General features: G+C 48.0%; 1 protein-coding gene across 2 annotated transcripts in view; it reads right to left on the bottom strand.

The window, feature by feature from the left end:
• YWHAE (tyrosine 3-monooxygenase/tryptophan 5-monooxygenase activation protein epsilon) overlaps positions 1-24,319 on the bottom strand; it is a 94,579-nt gene that overhangs the window by 22,732 nt on the left and 47,528 nt on the right. For both annotated transcript variants that reach the window (XM_063956079.1, XM_063956078.1), the window contains exon 2: positions 3,899-4,098. In XM_063956079.1, coding sequence (XP_063812149.1) covers positions 3,899-4,098 — 200 coding nt within the window. The remainder of the gene's footprint in view (positions 1-3,898; positions 4,099-24,319) is intronic.

Raw genomic sequence — 24,319 nt, 5'->3', positions numbered from 1 at the left:
TGCAGTTCCGGGTACAGAGTCCTTCTTGGCCAATCCGGAGCAAAGAATATTGTTCACACTCCTCCGTTTATTACAATTCTCAGCCCTTGGGTCTGAGAGGAAGAGGAGGGAATATATAGACCGACTGGAACACCCACGGTGTTACTAGTGCGACCACAGCTATCGCCTGAGAGTCCCTTGACCCAGCGTAAAACCTTTTTTTATCTTTTTATTGAGGTGGGACGCCATGTAGTCCACCTGAGGCAGTTTCCATCAATTTGCAAAACTGCGTGAAGACTTCCTGATGAAGTCACCACTTTCCCGGGTGGAGGTCGTGTCCACTCCCGGAATGAACACTGCTGACAGTGCGCTTACTTGATTCTCCGCCCAGCGAAGAATTCTGGTGGCTTCTACCCTCGCCACCCTGCTCCTTGTGCCGCCCTGGCGGTTTACATGAGCCCCTGCGGTCTGACTGGATCAGAACCGGTTGGTCGCGAAGCAGGAACTCCGCTTGACTTAGGGCGTTGTATATGGCCCTTAGTTCCAGGATATTGATGTGAAGGCAAGTCTGTTGGCTTGACCACAAACCTTGGAATTTTCTTCCCTGTGTAACTGCCCCCCACCCTCGGAGGCTTGCATCCGTGGTCACCAGGACCCAGTCCTGAATGCCGAATCTGCGGCCCTAGAGAAGGTGAGCACTCCGCAGCTACCACAGGAGAGACACCCAGGTCCTGGGGGATAGGGTGATTAACCGATGCATCTGAAGATGTGATCCGGACCACTTGTCCAGTAAGTTCCATTGTCCTTGCATGGAACCAGCCGAAGGGGATGGCCTTGTATGATGCCATCATCCTTCCCAGGACTCGAGTGCAGTGATGCACTGACACCTGTTTTGGTTTTCAATGGATTCCTGACCAGTGTCATGAGCTCCTGAGCTCTCTCTAATCGGGAGATAAACCCTCTTCTGGTCTGTGTCTAGGATCATGCCTAGGCGAGGCAGATGAGCTGTAGGAACCAACTGCGACTTCGGAATATATAGAATCCAGTCGTGTTGCCGTTTCACTTCCAGAGAAGGTGATACGCTGTCCAGCAACTGCTCTCATGATCTCGCTTTTATGAGGAGATCATCCAAGTATGTGATAATAGTGACACCTTGCTTCCGCAGGAGCACCCTCATATCCGCCATTACCTTGGTGAAATTGGTAATTACAATCCCGTACCGCAATTCTGAGGTACGCCTGATGAGGTGGATAAATGGGGACACGAAGGTATGCATTCCTTATGTCCCGATTCATTTCAGGCTTGCAATGACCGCTCTTAGCGATTCCATCTTGAACCTGAACCTTTTCAGGTATATGTTCAGGGATTTTAATACAATATGGGTCTAACCGAACCGTCTGGTTTCGGGATTATAACATGGTCGAATAATAACACCCTCTTGTTGAAAAAGGGGACCCTTGACCACCACCTGTTGAAGATACAATTTACGAATTGCAGTTAACACTGGCTCCCTTCTCTTGGGGGGAAGCCCGCCGGGTCCTCGGTGAGGGGGCATCTTCTCACAGTCCAGCCTGTATCCCTGCGATACAATTTCTATTGCCCAGGGATCTAACAGGGATTGAACCCACTTGTGGCTGAATTTACGAAGGCGTGTCCCCACCGGGCCTAGCTCCGCCTGTGGAGCCCCAGCGACATGCGGTGGATTTTTGTAGAGGCCGGGGAGGACTTCTGTTCCTGGGGACTAGCTGTGTTGTACAGCTTCTTTCCTCTGCCCCCGGCTCTGACAAGAAAGGACACACCTCAGACTTTGTTTCTTTATTCGAAAAGCTGCATTTAATAATGTCGTGCTTTCCTAGGCTGTGCAGGAATATAAGGCAAAATATCAGATTTACCAGCTATAGCTGTTGAGACCAGGTCCGAGAACCTTTCTCCACACAATCCTCAGCCTTCCATATGCCTCTTAAGTCGGCATCATCTGTCCAATGTATATTCTACAGGACACGTCAAGCAGAAATCGACATAGCTTTTGTCTCTAGGACCCAGTATACTCATGTCCCTTTGGGCATGCTTTATAATTATATATCTATCACTTAAGACAGCATCTTAAAATATTTATATGCATACTAGGGTCTCAATCTCTGCTGATAAGGTACCTGTCCACGCTGCCACGGCGCTATAAACCCATGCCGACACAATCGCCGGTCTGGGTAGTATACTAGAATGTGCACACTATCTGCAGGATCCTGAGAATAGCTAGTGCAAACAGGACACCCAAGGGGAAGATTCTCAACACATCCTGGCCCTAGTGGGGAAAGGACACAGCCTGAGAATTCTCTTGTGGGAAGCTGCTGTCTCTTGTCTGGAGATTCCCGCTCTTTTTCCTCATGAGGAGGAGGGAAATTTACCTCAGCATTCTTCCCCTTAACATGTGTACTCTCGTGTCAGGGACAGATGAGTCATCAGTGATATGCAAATCATCTTTTATTCCAATAATCATATATTGAATATCTTTTAGCCCTCTTGGCTGTAACTTTGCATTATCGTAGTCGACAGTGGAGTTAAACTCCGTGTCGATACTTTGTTATTTTGGATAGTGAACATAGAAAGACTCTGAAGGACTCTGACATAGGGACAGACCAGGGTAGATTTCCTTTCTGTTCCCTAACCTTTTGTGCAATAATTTTACCTCAGCACTTACACATATCCAAACAGGTGTCGGCGTTGTCGACGGAGACACCCTCCCACACACATATCCGCTCTATCACCTCCTTAGAGGAGCCTTTTACCTCAGACATGTCGACACACGCGTACCGACACACCACACACACAGGGGATGCTCTATTTGAGGACAGTTCCCCCACCAGGCCCTTTGGAGAGACAGAGAGAGAGTATGCCAGCACACACCACAGCGCTATATAATACAGGGATGTACACTATACTGAGTGATTTTTCCCCTATAGCAGCTTATATACACAGTTTTGCGTGCGCCCCCTCCCCCCCCCTCCTCTCTTTATTACCCTTTGTGTACCAGGATACTGCAGGGGAGAGCCTGGGGAGCTTCCTTCCAGCTGAGCTGTGAAGAGAAAATGGCGCCGGTGTGCTGAGGAAGAAGGCCCGGCCCCCTCAGCGGCGGGCTTCTGTCCTTTTATGTACTTTAATGGCGGGGGTTAATGCACATATACAGTTTATCAGACTGTATTATGTGCTTTTCGCCAAGTAAGGTAATCTAATTGCTGCCCAGGGCGCCCCCCCACAGCGCCCTGCACCCATCAGTGACCGGAGTGTGTGGTGTGCTAAGGGAGCAATGGCGCACAGCTGCAGTGCTGTGCGCTACCTTAATGAAGACCGGAGTCTTCAGCCGCCGATTTTCAACTTCTCTTCGTTCTTCTGGCTCTGCAAGGGGGGCGGCGGCGCGGCTCCGGGACCGGACGACCGAGGACTGGGCCTGTGTTCGATCCCTCTGGAGCTAATGGTGTCCAGTAGCCTTAGAAGCCCAAGCTAGCTGCAAGCAGGTAGGTTCGCTTCTCTCCCCTCAGTCCCACGTAGCAGTGAGTCTGTTGCCAGCAGATCTCACTGAAAATAAAAAACCTAACAAATACTTTCTTTTCTAGGAAGCTCAGGAGAGCCCCTAGGGTGCATCCAGCTCTGGCCGGGCACAGATACTAACTGAGGTCTGGAGGAGGGGCATAGAGGGAGGAGCCAGTGCACACCAGATATAGTACCTAATCTTTCTTTTAAGAGTGCCCAGTCTCCTGCGGAGCCCGTCTATACCCCATGGTCCTTACGGAGTACCCAGCATCCACTAGGACGTCAGAGAAATACATCCATGCTAAAGGGCCCATTACACAGAGGCTCACTAGTCATGCATTTCCTGTACAAGGCTGTAACACAACTGAGCAGTTACAAGCTCGGGTCTCACCATTGTCCGATATTCCTTGATCATTTTAAGTTTCTCTTCTCCTCCTTTGTTTTCTTCTTTCTGTTCGATGCTGCTGATTATTCTCCAGGACGCCCTTCTAGCTCCAATCACATTCTTATATGCGACAGAGAGCAGATTCCTTTCTTCTACCGTCAATTCCACATCCATCCCAGCCACTTTCTTCATTGACTCCACCATTTCTAAGGGTATCAAGAATATTTCTTAAAGCACAATTATTTTTCAGAAAAAAAACAAGACTGCAGCACAACATTAAATAGGATGCAGTTACCAAACAGCTCATTTTTGTGAGGTTTAGAGAATAAGTAAAAAGCCAATCAGCTGTAAAGATGTACAAAATGTTCCTAAGTAGCAAAATGGGATGAAGAATTAAACCCCTTGGCTTGTGCGGTTTGGAAAACAAAACTATTAATGTAACAGTGCTCCAGTATCTGATACGGTTAATATTTGCTACATCAAAAATGTAATATATATATATATATATATATACACATACACCCACGTAATTCTGCAGATGTTATTGTAGTCAGAGGATACAACAGAATGTTCTTCAGTCTAGTTCGGCTGCAAATCCTGACCGTTCTTCAACACAAGGTTGTTCACACGCAGGCATTGAGAAAATGGTTGTGTGAAGAGTAAACCATATGAAAGCATTTGCGCTATATTAAAAGAGTATGCTGTAAGAGGCAGCCATTTGCCTCTGGTGCCAACATAAGATTAAAGTCTATAACTCAGTATGGAACTTTTACTTACTCAGTGATGCACATTGTGTGAAGTTACGAAGGGAAAACTTGACACTTTTCAGACGCCCTACAGAGGTGCAAGCAAAAAGAAAAACCCCAAAACTAGACAAGTTATCCTGCCCAGATAAACTGCATTGTACTAGCGTTGGAGAGTCTATGTGACCAATATCCCTTTCACACTGGGCCTCTGACCCAGGATATTGGCAACCCAAGTCCTAGCTTGGTGTGAAACTACCCAGTTTCAGCACCCCAGGAATTCAACCTGGGTAGTCTTCAGAATGAAAGGATGACTTGGGTCATGCTAAAAAAGTATGCAGAGAGCGCGATCACTGGTGCTTGGAGAGGTCATCTCCAATTGTCAGCAAAAAAGTGACCCTGCATTAACGTGGGTCTAGCCTACAGTGTGTGCAGCTAGACATGCCTTCAAGCCTGGACCTGGGTTATTGGAGTGAAAGGAGTATTACCGAACACATGGCAGTGTTTTATTACTCCAACTAACCAATTTGTGAATACTCAATTATAGGTCATAAAACAGATTTACATAAAATTAAATACATTTTAAACATTTATAACAGGATACATTTACTATTTTGAACACCGAAACAAAGTGCTGCAGTTAAGCCGGACTTGTCGCACATTACTGCTCGCCACTTGAGGGGGCAAACAGATAATGGGTGCCTGCAGTATTCAGGCCCAAAGCGAGCAACAATTGAATTGCTCAGTGACAGCTCACTAATTAATGGGCACCTGTGACACACTAACACTGGCAAACAAATAAACATCCCCATCTGAAGCCCATTACTTGCAGGCACCCCAAAAAACTATTGACCACCACTATAAATTCTGAATTCTTACAATAGAACAAGCTAAATCGATAGTGTTCACAAAAAAGTGCTATAGCGCGTATTTTACACATTATTTAGTACCCAGGACTCACTTTTTCAGAATGGGCGAGTCCCTGGGGACGCACTGCATTGGGATTGGCTACAGGTTAAAGGATTGATGTTACCCTTGCCCAGCTGCAGAGTGGAGGAGGAGGAGCCAGCCCTGCAAGGGAGACATCAATCATAGCCAATCCCAGTGGAGCGCATCCAGGGGAAATTACACAGCCCACCCCGAAGTTTGGAACCACACCGACATACATGTGCAAAAAAAACAAAACAAAAAATAAGAATTTACTCACCGGTAATTCTATTTCTCGTAGTCCGTAGTGGATGCTGGGAACTCCGTAAGGACCATGGGGAATAGCGGGCTCCGAAGGAGGCTGGGCACTCTAGAAAGATCTTAGACTACCTGGTGTGCACTGGCTCCTCCCACTATGACCCTCCTCCAAGCCTCAGTTAGGTACTGTGCCCGGACGAGCGTACACAATAAGGAAGGATTTTGAATCCCGGGTAAGACTCATACCAGCCACACCAAATCACACCGTACAACTCGTGATATGAAACACAGTTAACAGTATGAAACAATAGAGCCTCTCAACAGATGGCTCAACAATAACCCGATTTAGTTAACAATAACTATGTACAAGTATTGCAGATAAACCGCACTTGGGATGGGCGCCCAGCATCCACTACGGACTACGAGAAATAGAATTACCGGTGAGTAAATTCTTATTTTCTCTAACGTCCTAGTGGATGCTGGGAACTCCGTAAGGACCATGGGGATTATACCAAAGCTCCCAAACGGGCGGGAGAGTGCGGATGACTCTGCAGCACCGAATGAGAGAACTCCAGGTCCTCCTCAGCCAGGGTATCAAATTTGTAGAATTTTGCAAACGTGTTTGCCCCTGACCAAGTAGCTGCTCGGCAAAGTTGTAAAGCCGAGACCCCTCGGGCAGCCGCCCAAGATGAGCCCACCTTCCTTGTGGAATGGGCATTGACAGATTTTGGCTGTGGCAGGCCTGCCACAGTATGTGCAAGCTGAATTGTACTACAAATCCAACGAGCAATAGTCTGCTTAGAAGCAGGAGCACCCAGCTTGTTAGGTGCATATAGGATAAACAGCGAGTCAGATTTTCTGACTCTAGCCGTTCTGGAAACATACATTTTCAGTGCCCTGACAACGTCTAGCAACTTGGAGTCCTCCAAGTCCCTAGTAGCCGCAGGCACCACAATAGGCTGGTTCAGGTGAAACGCTGACACCACCTTTGGGAGAAACTGGGGACGAGTCCTCAATTCTGCCCTATCCATATGGAAAACAAATAAGGGCTTTTACAAGACAAAGCCGCCAACTTTGATACTCGCCTGGCAGAAGCCAAGGCCAATAACATAACCACCTTCCACGTGAGATATTCCAGATCCACGGTTTTTAGTGGTTCAAACCAATGTGATTTTAAGAAACTCAACACCACGTTGAGATCCCAAGGTGCCACAGGAGGCACAAACGGGGGCTGACTCTGCAGCACTCCTTTTATAAATGTCTGAACTTCAGGTACTGAAGCTAGTTCTTTTTGAAAGAAAAAAATCGACAGAGCCGAGATCTGTACCTTAATGGAACCCAATTTAAGGCCCATAGTCACTCCTGCTTGCAGGAAATGCAGAAATCGACCTAGTTGAAATTCCTCTGTTGGGGCCCTTTCGGCCTCACACCATGCAACATATTTTCGCCATATGCGGTGATAATGAGTTGCTGTAACCTCTTTCCTGGCTTTAGTAAGCGTAGGAAAGACTTCCTCCGGAATGCCCTTTTCCTTCAGGATCCGGCGTTCAACCACTATGCCGACAAACGCAGCCGCGGTAAGTGTTGGAACAGACAGGGCCCCTGCTGCCGCAGGTCCTGTCTGAATGGCAGAGGCCATGGGTCCTCTGATATAAATTCTTGAAGTTCTGGGTACCAAGCTCTTCTTGGCCATCCACGAGTATCGTTCTTACTCCTCGCCTTCTTATTATTCTCAGTACCTTTGGTATGAGAGGCAGAGGGGAGAACACATAAACCGACTGGTACACCCACGGTGTTACCAGAGCGTCCATAGCTATCACCTGAGGGTCCCTTGACCCGGTGCAATATCTTTTATAGCTTTTTGTTGAGGCGGGACGCCATCATGTCCACCTGTGGCCTTTCCCAATGGTGTACAATCCCATTGGAAGACTTCTGGAGGAAGTCCCCATTCTCCCGGGTGGAGGTCGTGTCTGTTGAGAAGATCTGCTTCCCAGTTGTCCACTCCGGGAATGAACACTGCTGACAGTGCTAACACATGATTTTCCGCCTATCGGAGAATCCTTGTGGCTTCTGCCATCGCCATCCTGCTTCTTGTGCCGCCCTGTTGGTTTACCTGGGCGACTGCCGTGATGTTGTCTGATTGGATCAGTACCGGCTGGTTTTGAAGCAGAGGCCTTGCCGGCCTCAGGGCATTGTAAATGGCCCTCAGGTCCAGAATATTTATGTGTAGGGAAATAACCTGACTTGACCAAAGTCCCTGGAAATTTCTTCCCTGTGTGACTGCCTCCCAGCCTCAAAGGCTGGAATCCATGGTCACTAGGACCTAGTCCTGTATGCCGAACCTGCGGCCCTCTTGAAGATGGGCACTCTGCAGCCACCACAGTAGAGATACCCTGGTCCTTGGAGACAGGGTTATCAGCCTATGCATCGGAAGATGCGATCCGGACCACTTGTCCAACAGGTCCCTCTGAAAAGTTCTTGTATGGAACCTGCCTAATGGGATTGCTTCGTAGGAAGCTACCATTTTTCCCAGGACTCGCGTGCAATGATGCACCGCTACCTATTTTGGCTTCAGGAGGTCTCTGACTAGAGATGACAACTCCTTGGCTTTCTCCTCCGGGAGAAACACTATTTCTGGTTTATGTCCAGAACCATCCCCAGGAACAGTAGACGTGTCATAGGAACCAGCTGTGACTTTGGACTGTTTAGAATCCAACCATGCTGTTGTAGCACTTTCCAAAATAGTGCTACCCCGACTACCAACTGCTCCTTGGACCTCGCCCTTATAACGAGATTGTCCAAGTACGGGATAATTACAACTCCCTTTTTTTTGAAGGAGTATCAACATTTCGGCCATTACCTTGATAAAACACCCTCGGTGCCATGTACAGTCCAAACGGCAGTGTCTGGACTTGGTAATTGTAATCCTGTACCACAAATCTGAGGTACTCCTGGCGAGGATGGTAAATGGGGACATGCAGGTAAGCATCCTTTATGTCCCAGGATACCATGTAATCCCCCTCGTCCAGGCTTGGAATAACCGCCCTGAGCGATTCCATCTTGAACTTGAATTTTTGTGTTCAAGGATTTTAAATATAAAATGGGTCACACCGAACCATGCGGTTTCGGTACCCCAACCCGTGTGGAATAGTAACCCCGTCCTTGTTGAAGTAGAGGCACCTTGAGTATTACCTGCTGGGAATACCGCTTATTAATTGCCTCTAGCACAGCCTCCCTGCCTGAGGGAGTTGTCAGCAAGGCATATTTTAGGAAACGGCTGGGGGGAGACATCTCGAATTCCAGCTTGTACCCCTGAAATACTACTTGAAAGAAACAGGGATCCACCTGTGAGCGAGCCCACTAATTGCTGAAATTTTTTAGACGGCCCCCCACCGTACCTGGCTACACCTGTGGAGCACCCGCGTCATGGTGTGGCCTCACAGGAGGCGGGGGAAGAATCTTGATTCTGGGAACAGGCTGACTGGTGCAGCTTTTTCCCTCTACCCTTGTCTCTGTACAGAAAGGAAGCGCCATTTGACCCGCTTGCTTTTCTGAAGCCGAAAGGACTGTACCTTTGTCTGTGAGGAAACCGGAGGTAAAATTATTTCTTCCCAGCAGTTGCTGTGGATACGAGGTCCCAGAGACCATCCCCAAATAATTCCTCACCCTTATAAGGCTCTCTATGCGCTTTTTAAGTCAGCATCACCTGTCCAGTGACAGGTCTCTAATACCCTCCTGACAGAATGGACATTACATTTATTTTGGATGCCAGCCGGCAAAATATCCCTCTGTGCATCCCCCATATATAAGACGACGTCTTTAATATGTTTTTATGTTTGCCAACTAGTATCCCTGTTTGACAGGGTCACCGACCACGCTGCAGCAGCACTATCTGCAGGTCTCAGTCTAGTACCTGAGTGTGTAAATACAGACTTCAGGATAGCCTCCTGTTTTTTTATCAACAGGTACCTATTAAAGTGGCCGTATCCTAAGACGGCAGTGCCACCTTTTTTGACAAACGTGTGAGCGCCTTATCCACCCTAGGGGATATCTCCCAGCGTAACTTATCCACCTGGCGGGAAAGGGTACGCCATCAGTAACTTTGTATAAATTACCAGTTTCTTAACGGGGGAACCCACGCTTTCACACACTTCATTTATTCATCTGATGGGGGAACAAAACACTGCCTGTTTTTACTCCCCAAACCTAAAACCCATTTTTAGAGGTGCTTGGGTTAAAGTCAGAAATGTATAACACATTTTTTATTGCCGGGATCACGTCACGGATGTTCCTAGTGGATTGTGTATATGTCTCCACCTTGTCGACACTGGAGTCAGACTCCGTGTCGACATCTGTGTCTGCCATCTGAGAGAGCGGGCGTTTTTGAGCCCTTGATGGCCTTTGAGACGCCTGGGCAGGCGCGGGCTGCGAAGCCGGCTGTCCCACAGCTGTTACGTCATCCACCCTTTTATGTAAGGAGTTGACACTGTCGGTTAATACCTTCCACCTATCCATCCACTCTGGTGTCGGCCCCACAGGGGGCGACATCACATATATCGGCCTCTGTTCTGTCACCATATAAGCTTCCTCATTCAACATGTCGACACAGCCGTACCGACACACCGCAGACACACAGGGAATGCTCTAAACGAGGACAGGACCCACAAAAGCCCTTTGGGGGGACAGAGTAAGAGTATGCCAGCACACACCAGAGCGCTATATATATACAGGGACTAACTGAGTTATGTCCCTAATAGCTGCTTTTTATATAATATACTGTATACAGTGCCAATTTTAATGCCCCCCCTCTCTTTTCCCTCTTACTGTACTGTAGAATTGCAGGGAAGAGCCAGGGAGCTTCCTTCCAGCCGAGCTGTGAGGGAAAAATGGCGCCAGTGTGCTGAGATAGGCTCCGCCCCTTTTTCGCGGCCTATTCTCCCGTTTTTTATGGAATTCTGGCAGGGGTATTTACCTCATATATAGCCCCTGGGGCCATATATTGAGGTATTTTAGCCAGCCAAGGTGTTTTTATTGCTGCCTCAGGGCGCCCCCCCCAGCGCCCTGCACCCTCAGTGACCGGAGTGTGAAGTGTGTGAGAGGAGCAATGGCGCACAGCTGCAGTGCTGTGCGCTACCTTGGTGAAGACAGAGTCTTCATGCCGCCGATTTTCCGGACCATCTTCTTGCTTCTGGCTCTGTAAGGGGGACGGCGGCGCGGCTCCGGGACCGAACATCAAGGCTGGGCCTGTGGTCGATCCCTCTGGAGCTAATGGTGTCCAGTAGCTTAAGAAGCCCAATCCGGCTGCAAGCAGGCGAGTTCGCTTCTTCTCCCCTTAGTCCCTCGCTGCAGTGAGCCTGTTGCCAGCAGGTCTCACTGAAAATAAGAAAAATCTAAGACTATTACTTTCTAAGAGCTCAGGAGAGCCCCTAGTGTGCATCCAACCTCGGCCGGGCACGAAATCTAACTGAGGCTTGGAGGAGGGTCATAGTGGGAGGAGCCAGTGCACACCAGAGCCCGCTATTCCCCATGGTCCTTACGGAGTTCCCAGCATCCACTAGGACGTTAGAGAAACTCTGTGTCCCGGGTGGTTGGGGTTAGCCACCCCCCTCGGAGGGTTAGGGTTAACCTCCAGGGAGTGGTTAGGGTTAGTCACAAAGGAGGGAGGGCGGTGAGGAGAGGGTAGAACACCCTTTACTCCCCAGTCGGTATTTTAAATAAACTCCGGGACCCTGCACTCGATCTTTCAAATACCAGGATACCATACTGATCCCTGCCAAGGGCATAAGGGGCCCAGCAATATACATGGCAGATGGTAGAACACAGGATATCAGGCTGCAATAGCCTTACGCTTCAAAAGTAAGGAGGAAGTCACACCAGCGTTTTTCCTCTAGCAATCTGGGGTCTATTTAGCCTAGCAGATAAAACTGACTGAAAACAAAAGCGTTCGAGTTAAATGCTGGAATGATGATGAATGCAGCATGACCTATTGCAATGATAAGCTACAGGCTATACTAGACTCTGATAGGGCTATTCAAATATTTGTTTGGCCACCCACCAGAACAATTCAATTATTTAAGCACCCAAAAACAGTGTTTGCCCGCACAGAGCTAATAAACCTGTCTAAAAATAGTACCCGCCCAAACAGGACACTTTGCACATTTCTGCCTACCACCTCAGGAGGCTGCAAGCAACAATGGGGCAGATGTATTAAGCTTGGAGACAGCATAAGGAAGTGATAAACAAGTGATAAGTGCAGGGTGATACACGCACCAGCCAATCAGATCCTAAATGTTAATTTACATATTGGAGCTGATTGGCTGGTGCGTGTATCACCTTGCACTTAACGCTGGTTTATCACTTCCTTATGCCTTCTCCAGGTTAATACATCTGCCCCAATGTCGGCACCAGCAGTAATCGTGCACGAACATCAGAATTGAATTGCTGCAGGCAAGCGCCATCTATTTGCTTGCACCTAAAAAAACATATGAATCAGCCCCTCCGCCTTTACCTGCAGCCCCTTCCTGTTTTAAAGGTAGTTTGCGTGATATAGCACGCGACTTTTATATTACATTAAAGTGCATTCTAGTGTATTACAGATAGTGAAGTCCGATTAAAATGCATTACTGAAAATAAGGTAATGTGCGGCCCAATGGAGAGTTAGAGGCCTCTGAAGTGATATGGCTGTCCATTGATCTATTGTCTTGTACCAATGAACCATCCATAGACAAAAAACCCCGTCAGAAGTGCACTGGTAAGTGTAGCGGAGGTGGGATATTCCTGGGTGCATGAAGAGAACTTGTAAACAAACCATAAAAGTGCTACATGCATTAAAAAATGTAGCAAGTTCTTTGAGAATGCTCATTCACACCTACTGAAGCGCCTAGCAAGGGCTTACCGGGACACAGATGGATGTTTGACCGCACACAACACTAAAAGCGCACATTCCAACATACTAGAAACCTTTATACGAAAGGCTTCATTTTATGTTGCTGCTTGTACAGTCTAAGTGCTTCTCACAGGGTTAAAACAGCCCTGGTCTCAAATGCAGCTCTGCGCCATTCAACATGTGATTACAACAAAGTGCACACCTAGGCAGATGCCAACTCTAATCTGGATACAGTCGTTAGGTCAACACCACTATAGGTCGACAGGGTCACTAGGTCGACATGAGTTTTTCACATTTTTCAACTTCAGTTTTTGTACTTTCATACTTCATGATCCACGTGGACTACAATTGGGAACAGTAACCTGTGCAGAGCGCAGCGGTAGCGGAGAGAGGCACCTTGCCCGAAGCATGGCGAGCGAAGCGAGAGGACATGGTGCACTAATTGGGGTTCCCCATCATTTTACAAAGAAAACAAAAAGTGAAAAAAAAAAAAAAAAAAAAAAACCTTCTGTCGACCTAGTGACCCTGTTGACCAATAGTGGTTGTCCTAATGACTGTCGACCCAACGACCCATACCTCTCTGATCTCCATGCTCTTCTGTACAAAACCTTTACACCAAAATGTTGTACATTATGAGCCAATACATATGAAAGCTGGAAATCCATGATAACACATCTTCACCTAGTCCCAACGTCCAGTTTTGCATGACCAATGCAGTAAAAAATAAGATTTTACTTACCGGTAAATCTATTTCTCGTAGTCCGTAGTGGATGCTGGGGACTCCGTAAAGACCATGGGGAATAGATGGACTCCGCAGGAGACATGGGCACTTTAAGAAAGAATTTAGATTCTGGTGTGCTCTGGCTCCTCCCTCTATGTCCCTCCTCCAGACCTCAGTTAGAGAAACTGTGCCCGGAAGAGCGGACAGTACAAGGAAAGGATTCTGGAAATCCAGGGCAAGACTCATACCAGCCACACCAATCACACCGTATAACTTGTGATAAACTTACCCAGTTAACAGTATGAACAACAACAGAGCATCAGTTCAACCCTGATGCAACAATAACATAGCCCTTATTGCAGCAATAACTATATACAAGTATTGCAGAAAAAATCAGCACTTGGGACAGGCGCCCAGCATCCACTACGGACTACGAGAAATAGATTTACCGGTAAGTAAAATCTTATTTTCTCTAACGTCCTAGTGGATGCTGGGGACTCCGTAAGGACCATGGGGATTATACCAAAGCACCCAAACGGGCGGGAGAGTGCGGATGACTCTGCAGCACCGAATGAGCAAACACAAGGTCCTCCTCAGCCAGGGTATCAAACTTATAGAACTTTGCGAAAGTGTTTGAACCTGACCAAGTAGCCGCTCGGCATAGTTGTAATGCCGAGACCCCTCGGGCAGCCGCCCAAAAAGAGCCCACCTTCCTAGTGGAATGGGCTTTAACCGATTTTGGCAGCGACAATCCAGCCGCAGAACGAGCCTGCTGAATCGTGTTACAGATCCAGCGAGCGATAGTTTGCTTTGAAGCAGGAGCACCCAGCTTGTTGGATGCATACAGGAGAAACAGTGACCCCGTTTTCCTGACTCTAGCCGTTCTGGCTACATAAACCTTCAAAGCCCTGACTACATCCAGTAACTCTGAATCCTCCAGGTCACGAGTAGCCACAGGCACCACAATAGGTTGGTTCATATATAAAGAGGACACCACTTTTGACAGAAATTGTGGACGGGTCCGCAATTCTGCTCTATCCATATGGAAAACCAGATAGGGGCTTTTATGTGACAAAACCGCTAATTCTGACACACGCCTAGCCGAAGCCAAGGCTAATAGCAGGACCACTTTCCACGTGAGATATTTTAACTCCAGCATTTTAAGTGGTTCAAACCATACTTGCCTACCTGACCCTCTCCATGAGGGAGAAAATGCTGTTCCTGGACTTTCCTGGTAATGTATGATTGCCATCACCTGTGGTGAGCTAGTTAATTGATAAGAAAGGCGTTTCACCACAGGTGATGGCAATCATACATTACCAGGAAAGTCCAGGAACAGAGTATTTTCTCCCTCATGGAGAGGGTCAGGTAGGCAAGTATGCTTCAAACCAGTGTGATTTCAGGAAACTCAACACCACGTTAAGATCCCAAGGTGCCACTGGAGGCACAAAAGGAGGCTGAATATGCAGCACTCCCTTTACAAACGTCTGAACTCAACTCTTTTCTAAAGAAAATGGATAGGGACGAAATCTGGACCTTAATGGAACCCAATTTTAGGCCCAAATTCACTCCCGATTGTAGGAAGTGAAGGAAACGGCCCAGCTGGAATTCCTCTGTAGGAGCATTCCTGGCCTCACACCAAGAAACATATTTTCGCCATATACGGTGATAATGTTTAGCTGTCACGTCCTTCCTAGCCTTTATCCGCGTAGGAATGACCTCGTCCGGAATGCCCTTTTCTGCTAGGATCCGGCGTTCAACCGCCACGCCGTCTAACGCAGCCGCGGTAAGTCTTGGAACAGACAGGGCCCTTGTTGCAACAGGTCCTGTCTTAGAGGAAGAGGCCACAGGTCCTCTGAGCATTTCTTGCAGATCTGGATACCAGGTCCTTCGTGGCCAATCTGGAACAATGAGGATTGTTCTCACTCCTCTTTTGCTTATTATCCTCCGCACCTTGGGTATGAGAGGAAGAGGAGGAAATACATAGACCGACTGGAACACCCACGATGTCACCAGTGCGTCCACAGCTATCGCCTGAGGGTCTCATGACCTGGCGCAATACCTTGTAGCTTTTTGTTGAGGCGGGATGCCATCATATCCACCTGTGGCAGTTCCCACCGACTTACAATCTGCGTGAAGACTTCTTGATGAAGTACCCACTCTCCCGGGTGGAGGTCGTGCCTGCTGAGGAAGTCTGCTTCCCAGTTGTCCACTCCCGGAATGAACACTGCCGACAGTGCGCTTACGTGATTCTCCGCCCAGCAAAGAATTCTGGTGGCTTCTGACTGAATCAGAACCGGTTGGTCGCGAAGCAGGGTCTCCGCTTGATGTAGGGCGTTTTATACGGCCCTTAGTTCCAGGATGTTGATGTGAAGGCAAGTCTCCTGACTTACCTACAGAGCTTGGAACATTTTTCCCTGTGTGACTGCTCCCCACCCTCGGAGGCTTGCATCCGTGGTCACCAGGATCCAGTCCTGAATGCCGAATCTGCGGCCCTCTAGAAGATGAGCACTCTGCAGCCACCACAGGAGAGACACCCGGCCCTGGGGGATAGGGTGATTAACCGATGCATCTGAAGATGTGATCCGGACCACTTGTCCAGTAAGTCCCATTGAAAGGTCCTCGCATGATGCCACCATCCTTCCCAGGACTCGAGTGCAGTGATGCACTGACACCTGTTTTGGTTTTAATAGGTTCCTGACCAGTGTCATGAGCTCCTGAGCTCTCTCTATCGGTAGATAAACCCTTTTGTCTAGAATCATGCCTAGGAAAGGCAGATGAGCCGTAGGAACCAACTGCGACTTTGGAATATTTAGAATCCAGCCGTGTTGTCGTTACACTTCCAGAGAAAGTGATACGCTGTTCAGCAACTGCTCTCTTGATCTCGCTTTTATGAGGAGATCATCCAAGTATGTGATAATAGTGACACCTTGCTTCCGCAGGAGCACCATCATTTCCGCCATTACCTTGGTGTAGATTCTCGGGGCCGTGGAGAGACCAAACGGCAACATCTGAAATTGGTAATGACAATCCTGTACCGCAAATCTGAGGTACGCCTGATGAGGTGGATAAACGGGGACATGAAGGTATGCATCCTTTATGTCCAGAGACACCATAAAATCTCCCCCTTTCAGGCTTGCTATGACCGCTCTTAGCGATTCCATTTTGAACTTGAACCCTTTCAGGTATATGTTCAGGGATTTTAAATTCAATATGGGTCTGACCGAACCGTCCGGTTTCGGGACTACAACCTGGTCGAATAATAACCCCCTCCTTGTTGAAGGAGGGGAACCTTGACCACCACCTGTTGAAGATACAATTTGTGAATTGCAGTTAACACCATTTCCCTCTCGTGGGGGGAAGCCGGCAGGGCCGTCGGTGCGGGGGCATCTCCTCAAAGTCCAGCTTGTATCCCTGAGACACAATATTGCCCAGGGATCCAACAGGGAGTGAACCCACTTGTGGCTGAAATTACGAAGACGTGCCCCCACCGGGCCTAGCTCCACCTGTGGAGCCCCAGCGACATGCGGTGGATTTTGTAGAGGCCGGGGAGGACTTCTGTTCCTGGGAACTAGCTGTGTTGTGCAGCTTCTTTCCTCTGCCCCTGCCTCTGGCAAGAAAGGACGTACCTCGGACTTTCTTGTTTCTTTGTGATCGAAAGGCTGCATTTGATAATGTTGTGCTTTCCTAGGCTGTGCAGGAATATAAGGCAAAAGATCAGAATTACCAGCCACAGCTGTGGAGATCAGGTCCGAGATCCCTTCACCACACAATCCTCAGCCTTCCATATGCCTCTTAAGTCGGCATCACCTGTCCATTGCATATCTACAGGACACGTCAATCAGAAATCGACATAGCGTTGACTCTAGAACCCAGTAGACTAATGCCTTTTTGGGCCTGCCTGTATATTATATATATATATATATATATATATATATATATATATATATATATATATATATATATATATATATATATATATATACACACACACACACACACACATATATACATATATATATATATATATATATATATATATACACACATACATACATACATACATACACACACACACACACTAGGGTCTCAATCTCTGCTGCTAAGGTACCTGTCCACGCTGCTACAGCGCTATAAACCCATGCCGACACAATCGCCGGTCTGAGTAGTGTACCAGAATGTGCACGCTATCTGCAGGATCCCTGAGGATAGCAGTTACGTCAGGGCTACCTTTTGGGCAAACGTGACACCCTAGGGGAAGATTCCCATCGTATCCTGGCCCTAGTAGGGGAAGGATACTCCCTGAAACTTCTTTGTGGGAAGCTGCAGCTTCTTGTCTGGAGATTCCCGCTGTTTTTCTTCATGAGAGGAGGGAAGTTTACCTCAGCTTGCTTCCCCTTAACATGTGTACCCTTGTGTCAGGGACAGATGAGTCATCAGTGATATGCAAATCATCTTTTATTACAATAATCATATATTGAATACGTTCCTGCCATTTTGGCTGTAACTTTGCATTATCGTAGTCGACACTGGAGTCAGACTCCGTGTCGATATCAGTGTCTATGATTTTGGATAGTGAGCGTTGTGAGACTCTGAAAATCTCTCTGTGACATAGGGACAGACATGGGTAGATTCCCTGTCTGTTCTCTAATCTTTTGTGCAATAAATTCACCTTAGCACTTAATTACACATATCCAAACAGGTGTCGGCGTTGTCGACGGAGACACCCCACACACACCTATTTGCTCCATCTCCTCCTTAGGGGAGCCTTTTACCTCAGACATGTCGACACACGTACCGACACACCACACACTCAGGGAATGCTCATCTGAAGACAATTCCCCCATAAGGCCCTTTGGAGAGACAGACAGAGACAGAGAGAGAGAGTATGCCAGCACACCCCAGCGCTATTAACCCAGGAATAGCGCAGTAACTTAATGTTAACCCAGTAGCTGCTGTTTATAATGATTTTTGCGCCTAATTATTGCCCCCCCTCTCTTTTTGCCCTCTTCTACCGTGTATCTGCAGGGGAGAGGCTGGGGAGCTTCCTCTCAGCGGTGCTGTGGAGAAAAACATGGCGCTGGTGAGTGCTGAGGAATAAGCCCCGCCCCCTCGATGGCGGGCTTCTGTCCCGCTTAAATATACATTTTCTTGGCGGGGGCTCATACATATATACAGTGTCCAACTGTATATATGCTAAACTATTGCTAAAGAGGTCCCAATTGCTGCCCAGGGCGCCCCCGCCCCCCCCTGCGCCCGGCACCCTCTACAGTGACCGGAGTATGTGAGGTGTGTGTGTGGGAGCAATGGCGCACAGCTGCAGTGCTGTGCGCTACCTCAGTGAAGACTGGAGTCTTCTGCCGCCGATTTCGAAGTCTTCTTGCTTCTTATGCTCACCCGGCTTCTGTCTTCCGGCTCTGCGAGGGGGACGACTGCGCGGCTCTGGGATCGGACGACGAGGGTGAGATCCTGTGTACGATCCCTCTGGAGCTAATGGTGTCCAGTAGCCTAAGAAGCAGGACCTATCTTCAGAGAGTAGGGCTGCTTCTCTCCCCTCTGTCCCACGATGCAGGGAGTCTGTTGCCAGCAGAGCTCCCTGAAAATAAAAAAATCTAACAAAATACTTTTACAGCAAGCTCAGGAGAGCTCACTGCACAGCACCCAGCTCGTCCGGGCACAGATTCAAACTGAGGTCTGGAGGAGGGACATAGAGGGAGGAGCCAGAGCACACCAGAATCTAAATTCTTTCTTAAAGTGCCCATGTCTCCTGCGGAGCACGTCTATTCCCCATGGTACTTACGGAGTCCCCAGCATCCACTAGGACGTTAGAGAAATAAAGCAACACTTTGGGAGCTTAATGTCAGGCCTCCAATTTTAGAAACAAATTTCCCTCGTGCAGTGAATACCACTATGCTTATTCATAGCAGATTTATACAACATGCATTATTTCATGCTTTGTCTATACGAGTAAACCAAGGGAAACTTCTTTTATTTTTACAAGTTCAAGCAGATTTCAGAACACAAATTGCATCCAAAATGTATAGACATCTTTAAAGTTCAGTGCTCTTGGTTGCCTGCAGGGTAAACGCCAGAAGCTTACTAGAAAAAGCACATCACCATCTAAAATAGCAAACAGACCAGACATAATACGGAATGTACAAAGACAAAGTGCGGAACTGGCCAGCACCCACTAGATGGCGTTGAACGGAGCTATTCTAATGTAGCTCTGTTCGGGCGCGATCGGCCGCCGGCGTCAACATTTCAGCTTGCACCCGGCAGGGGTGAAGAGCTTTAATGTGTGAAAAGTGATCCATTTGGGCGCAGCCGGGGAAAGTGCCATTAGTTTAGTTGGGTTTAGCAGTTTTATGCTGCTAAACCAGACACTAATGGGCGCGACCAGTGCAATAGGGGACTTCAATTGTATTTTGCCCCCTGCGATCTCCGGTCACTTTAGACGCAAGATCAAAGACGATAACGTTGGAATTACCCCCAAAAGTTCAACTGCATGTAGATGGTGACACAAAACAAGATTTACGGTAAGAACTTACAGTTGTTAAATCTTTCTGCGAGATACACTGGGTTCCACAAGGATTAACATCGGGGTGTAGAGTAGGATCTTGATCCAAGGTACCAACAGGCTCAAAGCTTTGACTGTTCCCAAGATACATAACCCCACCTCCGTGCACAGGAGCTCTGTTTTCATTAACCAGTCCAATGCAGTAGCAGGTACTAGAGACGACAATCGTTAGAAGCCACACACACACACACACACACACTCGTGACAGGAGAGGGCGTCAGTGGCTAATGCCATACTATCCCGAAGAAGCAAAGTGCGTCAGGGTGGGCGCCTTGTAGAGCCCAGTGTACCTTGCAGAAAATAAGAATTTACTCACCGGTTAATCTATTTCTCGTAGTCTGTAGTGGATGCTGGGAACTCCGTAAGGACCATGGGGAATAGCGGCTCCGCAGGAGACTGGGCACAACTAAAGAAAGCTTTAGGACTACCTGGTGTGCACTGGCTCCTCCCTCTATGACCCTCCTCCAGACCTCAGTTAGGATACTGTGCCCGGAAGAGCCGACACAATAAGGAAAGGATTTTGAATCCCGGGTAAGACTCATACCAGCCACACCGTATAACTCGTGATAATATACCCAGTTAACAGTATGAAATATATCTGAGCCTCACTAACAGATGGCTCACAACAATAACCCTTTAGTTAGGCAATAACTATATACAAGTATTGCAGACAATCCGCACTTGGGACGGGCGCCCAGCATCCACTACGGACTACGAGAAATAGATTTACCGGTGAGTAAAATCTTATTTTCTCTGACGTCCTAGTGGATGCTGGGAACTCCGTAAGGACCATGAGGATTATACCAAAGCTCCCAAACGGGCGGGAGAGTGCGGATGACTCTGCAGCACCGAATGAGCAAACTCAAGGTCCTCCTCAGCCAGGGTATCAAACTTGGAGACTTTTGCAAAAATGTTTGAACCCGACCAAGTAACAGCTCGGCAAAGTTGTAAAGCCGAGACCCCTCGGGCAGCCGCCCAAGAAGAGCCCACCTTCCTCGTGGAATGGGCTTTTACAGATTTAGGGTGCGGCAGTCCAGCCGCAGAATGTGCAAGTTGAATCGTGCTACAGATCCAGCGAGCAATAGTCTGCTTAGAAGCAGGAGCACCCAGCTTGTTGGGTGCATACAGGATAAATAGCAAGTCAGTTTTCCGGACTCCAGCCGTGCTGGAAACATATTTTCAGGGCCCTGACTACGTCCAGTAACTTGGAGTCCTCCAAGTCCCACGTAGCCGCAGGCACCACAATAGGTTGGTTCACATGAAAAGCTGATACCACCTTAGGAAGGTATTGGGAACGAGTCCTCAATTCCGCCCTATCCATATGAAAATCAGATAAGGGCTTTTGCATGACAAAACCGCCAATTCTGATACACGCCTGGCCGACGCCAAGGCCAACCGCATGACCACTTTCCACGTGAGGTATTTTAGCTCTACGGATTTAAGTGGCTCAACCCAATGCGACTTCAGGAAATCCAACACCACGTCGAGATCCCACGGTGCCACTAGAGGCACAAACGGGGGCTGAATATGCAGCACTCCCTTAACAAAAATCTGAACTTCAGGCAGTGAAGCCAGTTCTTTTTGGAAGAAAAATGTACAGAGCCGAAATCTGGACCTTAACGTAACCCAATTTTAGGCCCGTAGTCACTCCTGACTGTAGGAAGTGTAGAAATCGACCCAGTTGAAATTCCTCCGTTGGGGCCTTCCTGGCCTCACACCAAGCAACCTATTATTGCCATATGCGGTGATAATATTTTGCGATCACATCTTTCCTAGCCTTAATCAGCTTAATGACTTCCTCCGGAATGCCTTTTTCCTTTAGGATCCGGTGTTCAACCGCCATGCCGTCAAACACAGCCGTGGTAAGTCTTGGAACAGGCAGGGCCCCTGCTGCAGCAGGTCCTGTCTGAGCGGCAGAGGCCATGGGTCCTCAGATCATTTTTTGAAGTTTTGGGTACCAAGCTCTTCTTGGCCAATCCGGAACCACGAGTATAGTTCTTACTCCTCTCCTTCTTAGTATTCTCAATACCTTGGGTATGAGAGGCAAAGGAAGGAACACATACACCGACTGGTACACCCACGGTGTTACCAGAGCGTCCACAGCTATCGCCTGAGGGTCCCTTGACCTCATGTGCATGGAGGTGGGGTTTTAGAGGAGGCGGCGCTATGCATCTTTGGATCAGTCAAAGCTTTGAGCCTGTTGGTGCCTCGGATCAAGATCCTACTCTACACCCCGATGTTAATCCTTGTGGAGCCCAGTGTACCCCACAGCAGAAACTATTGTATGATTATAGTGAATGTCTGAGGTATTAATACAATGCCAATTTGTTAAGATAATAGGATTTTGGTACTTACCAGGTAAATCCTTTTCTTTGAATCCATAGGGGTCACTGGAGTACTCTTGGGATATGGACGGGCTTCCGTAGGAACACCGCACTGAATATTTAAATTTAGTAACACTCCACCCCTCCATATCCCTGAGCACTTACTCAGTGTTTTTTACTGAGCCGAACAGGAATTAAGAGAGGTTAATAATGGAGTATTACATATAACATAACTGACAATAACGAAGTTAACCCATAACGTTACTGACAACTAACAGTTGACACCCTAACCAGCACTTGTAACTTGAACCAGTCGGTGAAAATGTGTTACCATAAGATCCTCAGAACTAACCCCAAGTAAGTAAACTGCTCTGGGTGGGCGTCCAGTGACCCCTATGGATTCAAAGAAAAGGATTTACCTGGTAAGTACCAAAAACCTATTTTCTTTTTCATCCACTAGGGGTCACTGGAGTACTCTTGGGACGTACCAAAGCTTCCCCCGTGGGCGGGAGAGCAGTTTGGCACTTGTAACACTAGGCGGCCAAAGCTAGATGCTGATGCCGCAAAAGTATCAAACTTGTAAAAGCGCACAAACGTGTGCACTGAAGACCATGTAGCCGCCCGGCAAAGCTGCGTCGCAGAAGCCCCACGACCAGCTGCCCATGAAGTTCCCACAGAACGTGTGGAATGAGCGGTTACTGACGTAGGCGGTTGTAACCTAGCATGAAGGTAAGCCTGGCGTATGGTCAGTTTTATCCATCTGGATAAAGTTTGTTTAGATGCTGGCCAACCCATCTTGGCAGCATCATAGAGAACAAATAACGTATCCGTCTTACGAACTGAAGACGTTCGGGTTACATAAACGCGTAACGCACGAACCACATCCAGAGTTCCAGAATGTGCTGTCAACACAGGAACTACTATTGGTTGATTGATGTGAAAAGATGACACTACCTTTGGTAAGAAGGCGGGATTCGTCCGAAGTTCCGCTCTGTCATCATGAAACACCAAATACGGTGGCTTGCAGGACAAGGCACCCAAATCCGAAACACGCCTTGCCGAAGCTAAGGCTAAGAGAAAAATTGTTTTCCAAGTGAGAAACTTTATATCCACTTGTTGTAAGGGTTCAAAATATGAAGACTGTAAGAACTCCAAAACCAGATTCAAGTCCCATGGCGCTGTAGGTGGAATGAAAGGAGGCTGTACCCTGATTACACCTTGGAGAAAGGTGCGTATAGACGGCAATAGAGCCAATCGTCTTTGAAAGTAAATTGACAAAGCAGATACCTGCACCTTTAGTGTAGATAAACGCAATCCTCCATCTAAGCCTGATTGTAGAAACAACAAAAGGCGGCATAACTTGAAAGCTGATGTCGGAAATTTCCGAGCTTCACACCAACCTATATAGGCACGCCATATTCTGTAATAATGAGCTGCCGTAACCGGCTTTCTAGCCCGTAACATGGTTGGTATAACTGAATCTGGAATGCCCTCTCTTTTTAAGAGGGCGGTCTCAACAGCCACCCCGTCAAACGCAGCCGCGCTAAATCGGGGTAAAGAAAAGGACCCTGTTGTAACAGGTCTGGACGTATCGGGAGTGGCCACGGATCGTCTGCGAGTAATCCTCGAAGATCCGAGAACCAAGCTCTCCGAGGCCAATGAGGCGCCACTAGTATGACTGTGAGCGACTCTCTTTTGATCCGTTTTAGCACCAGAGGGAGCAGCGGAAACGGTGGAAACAGATACACCAGACTGTACGGCCACGCGACAGTGAGAGCATCCACCGCGACTGCCTTTGGATCTCTTGTTCTGGACACATACTGGGGCGTTTGATGATTGTGTCGAGATGCCATCAGGTCCACCTGAGGATAACCCCATCGCTGAACCAACATGTGAAACACTTCTGGATTTAATGACCATTCGCCTGGGTGAAGATCCCGACGACTGAGATAATCCGCTTCCCAGTTGTCCACTCCCGGAATGAACACGGC

Source organism: Pseudophryne corroboree, chromosome 2 (assembly GCF_028390025.1).
Source record: "Pseudophryne corroboree isolate aPseCor3 chromosome 2, aPseCor3.hap2, whole genome shotgun sequence".
NCBI lineage: Eukaryota > Metazoa > Chordata > Amphibia > Anura > Myobatrachidae > Pseudophryne > Pseudophryne corroboree.
This window is presented reverse-complemented; position numbering and strand designations above follow the sequence as displayed.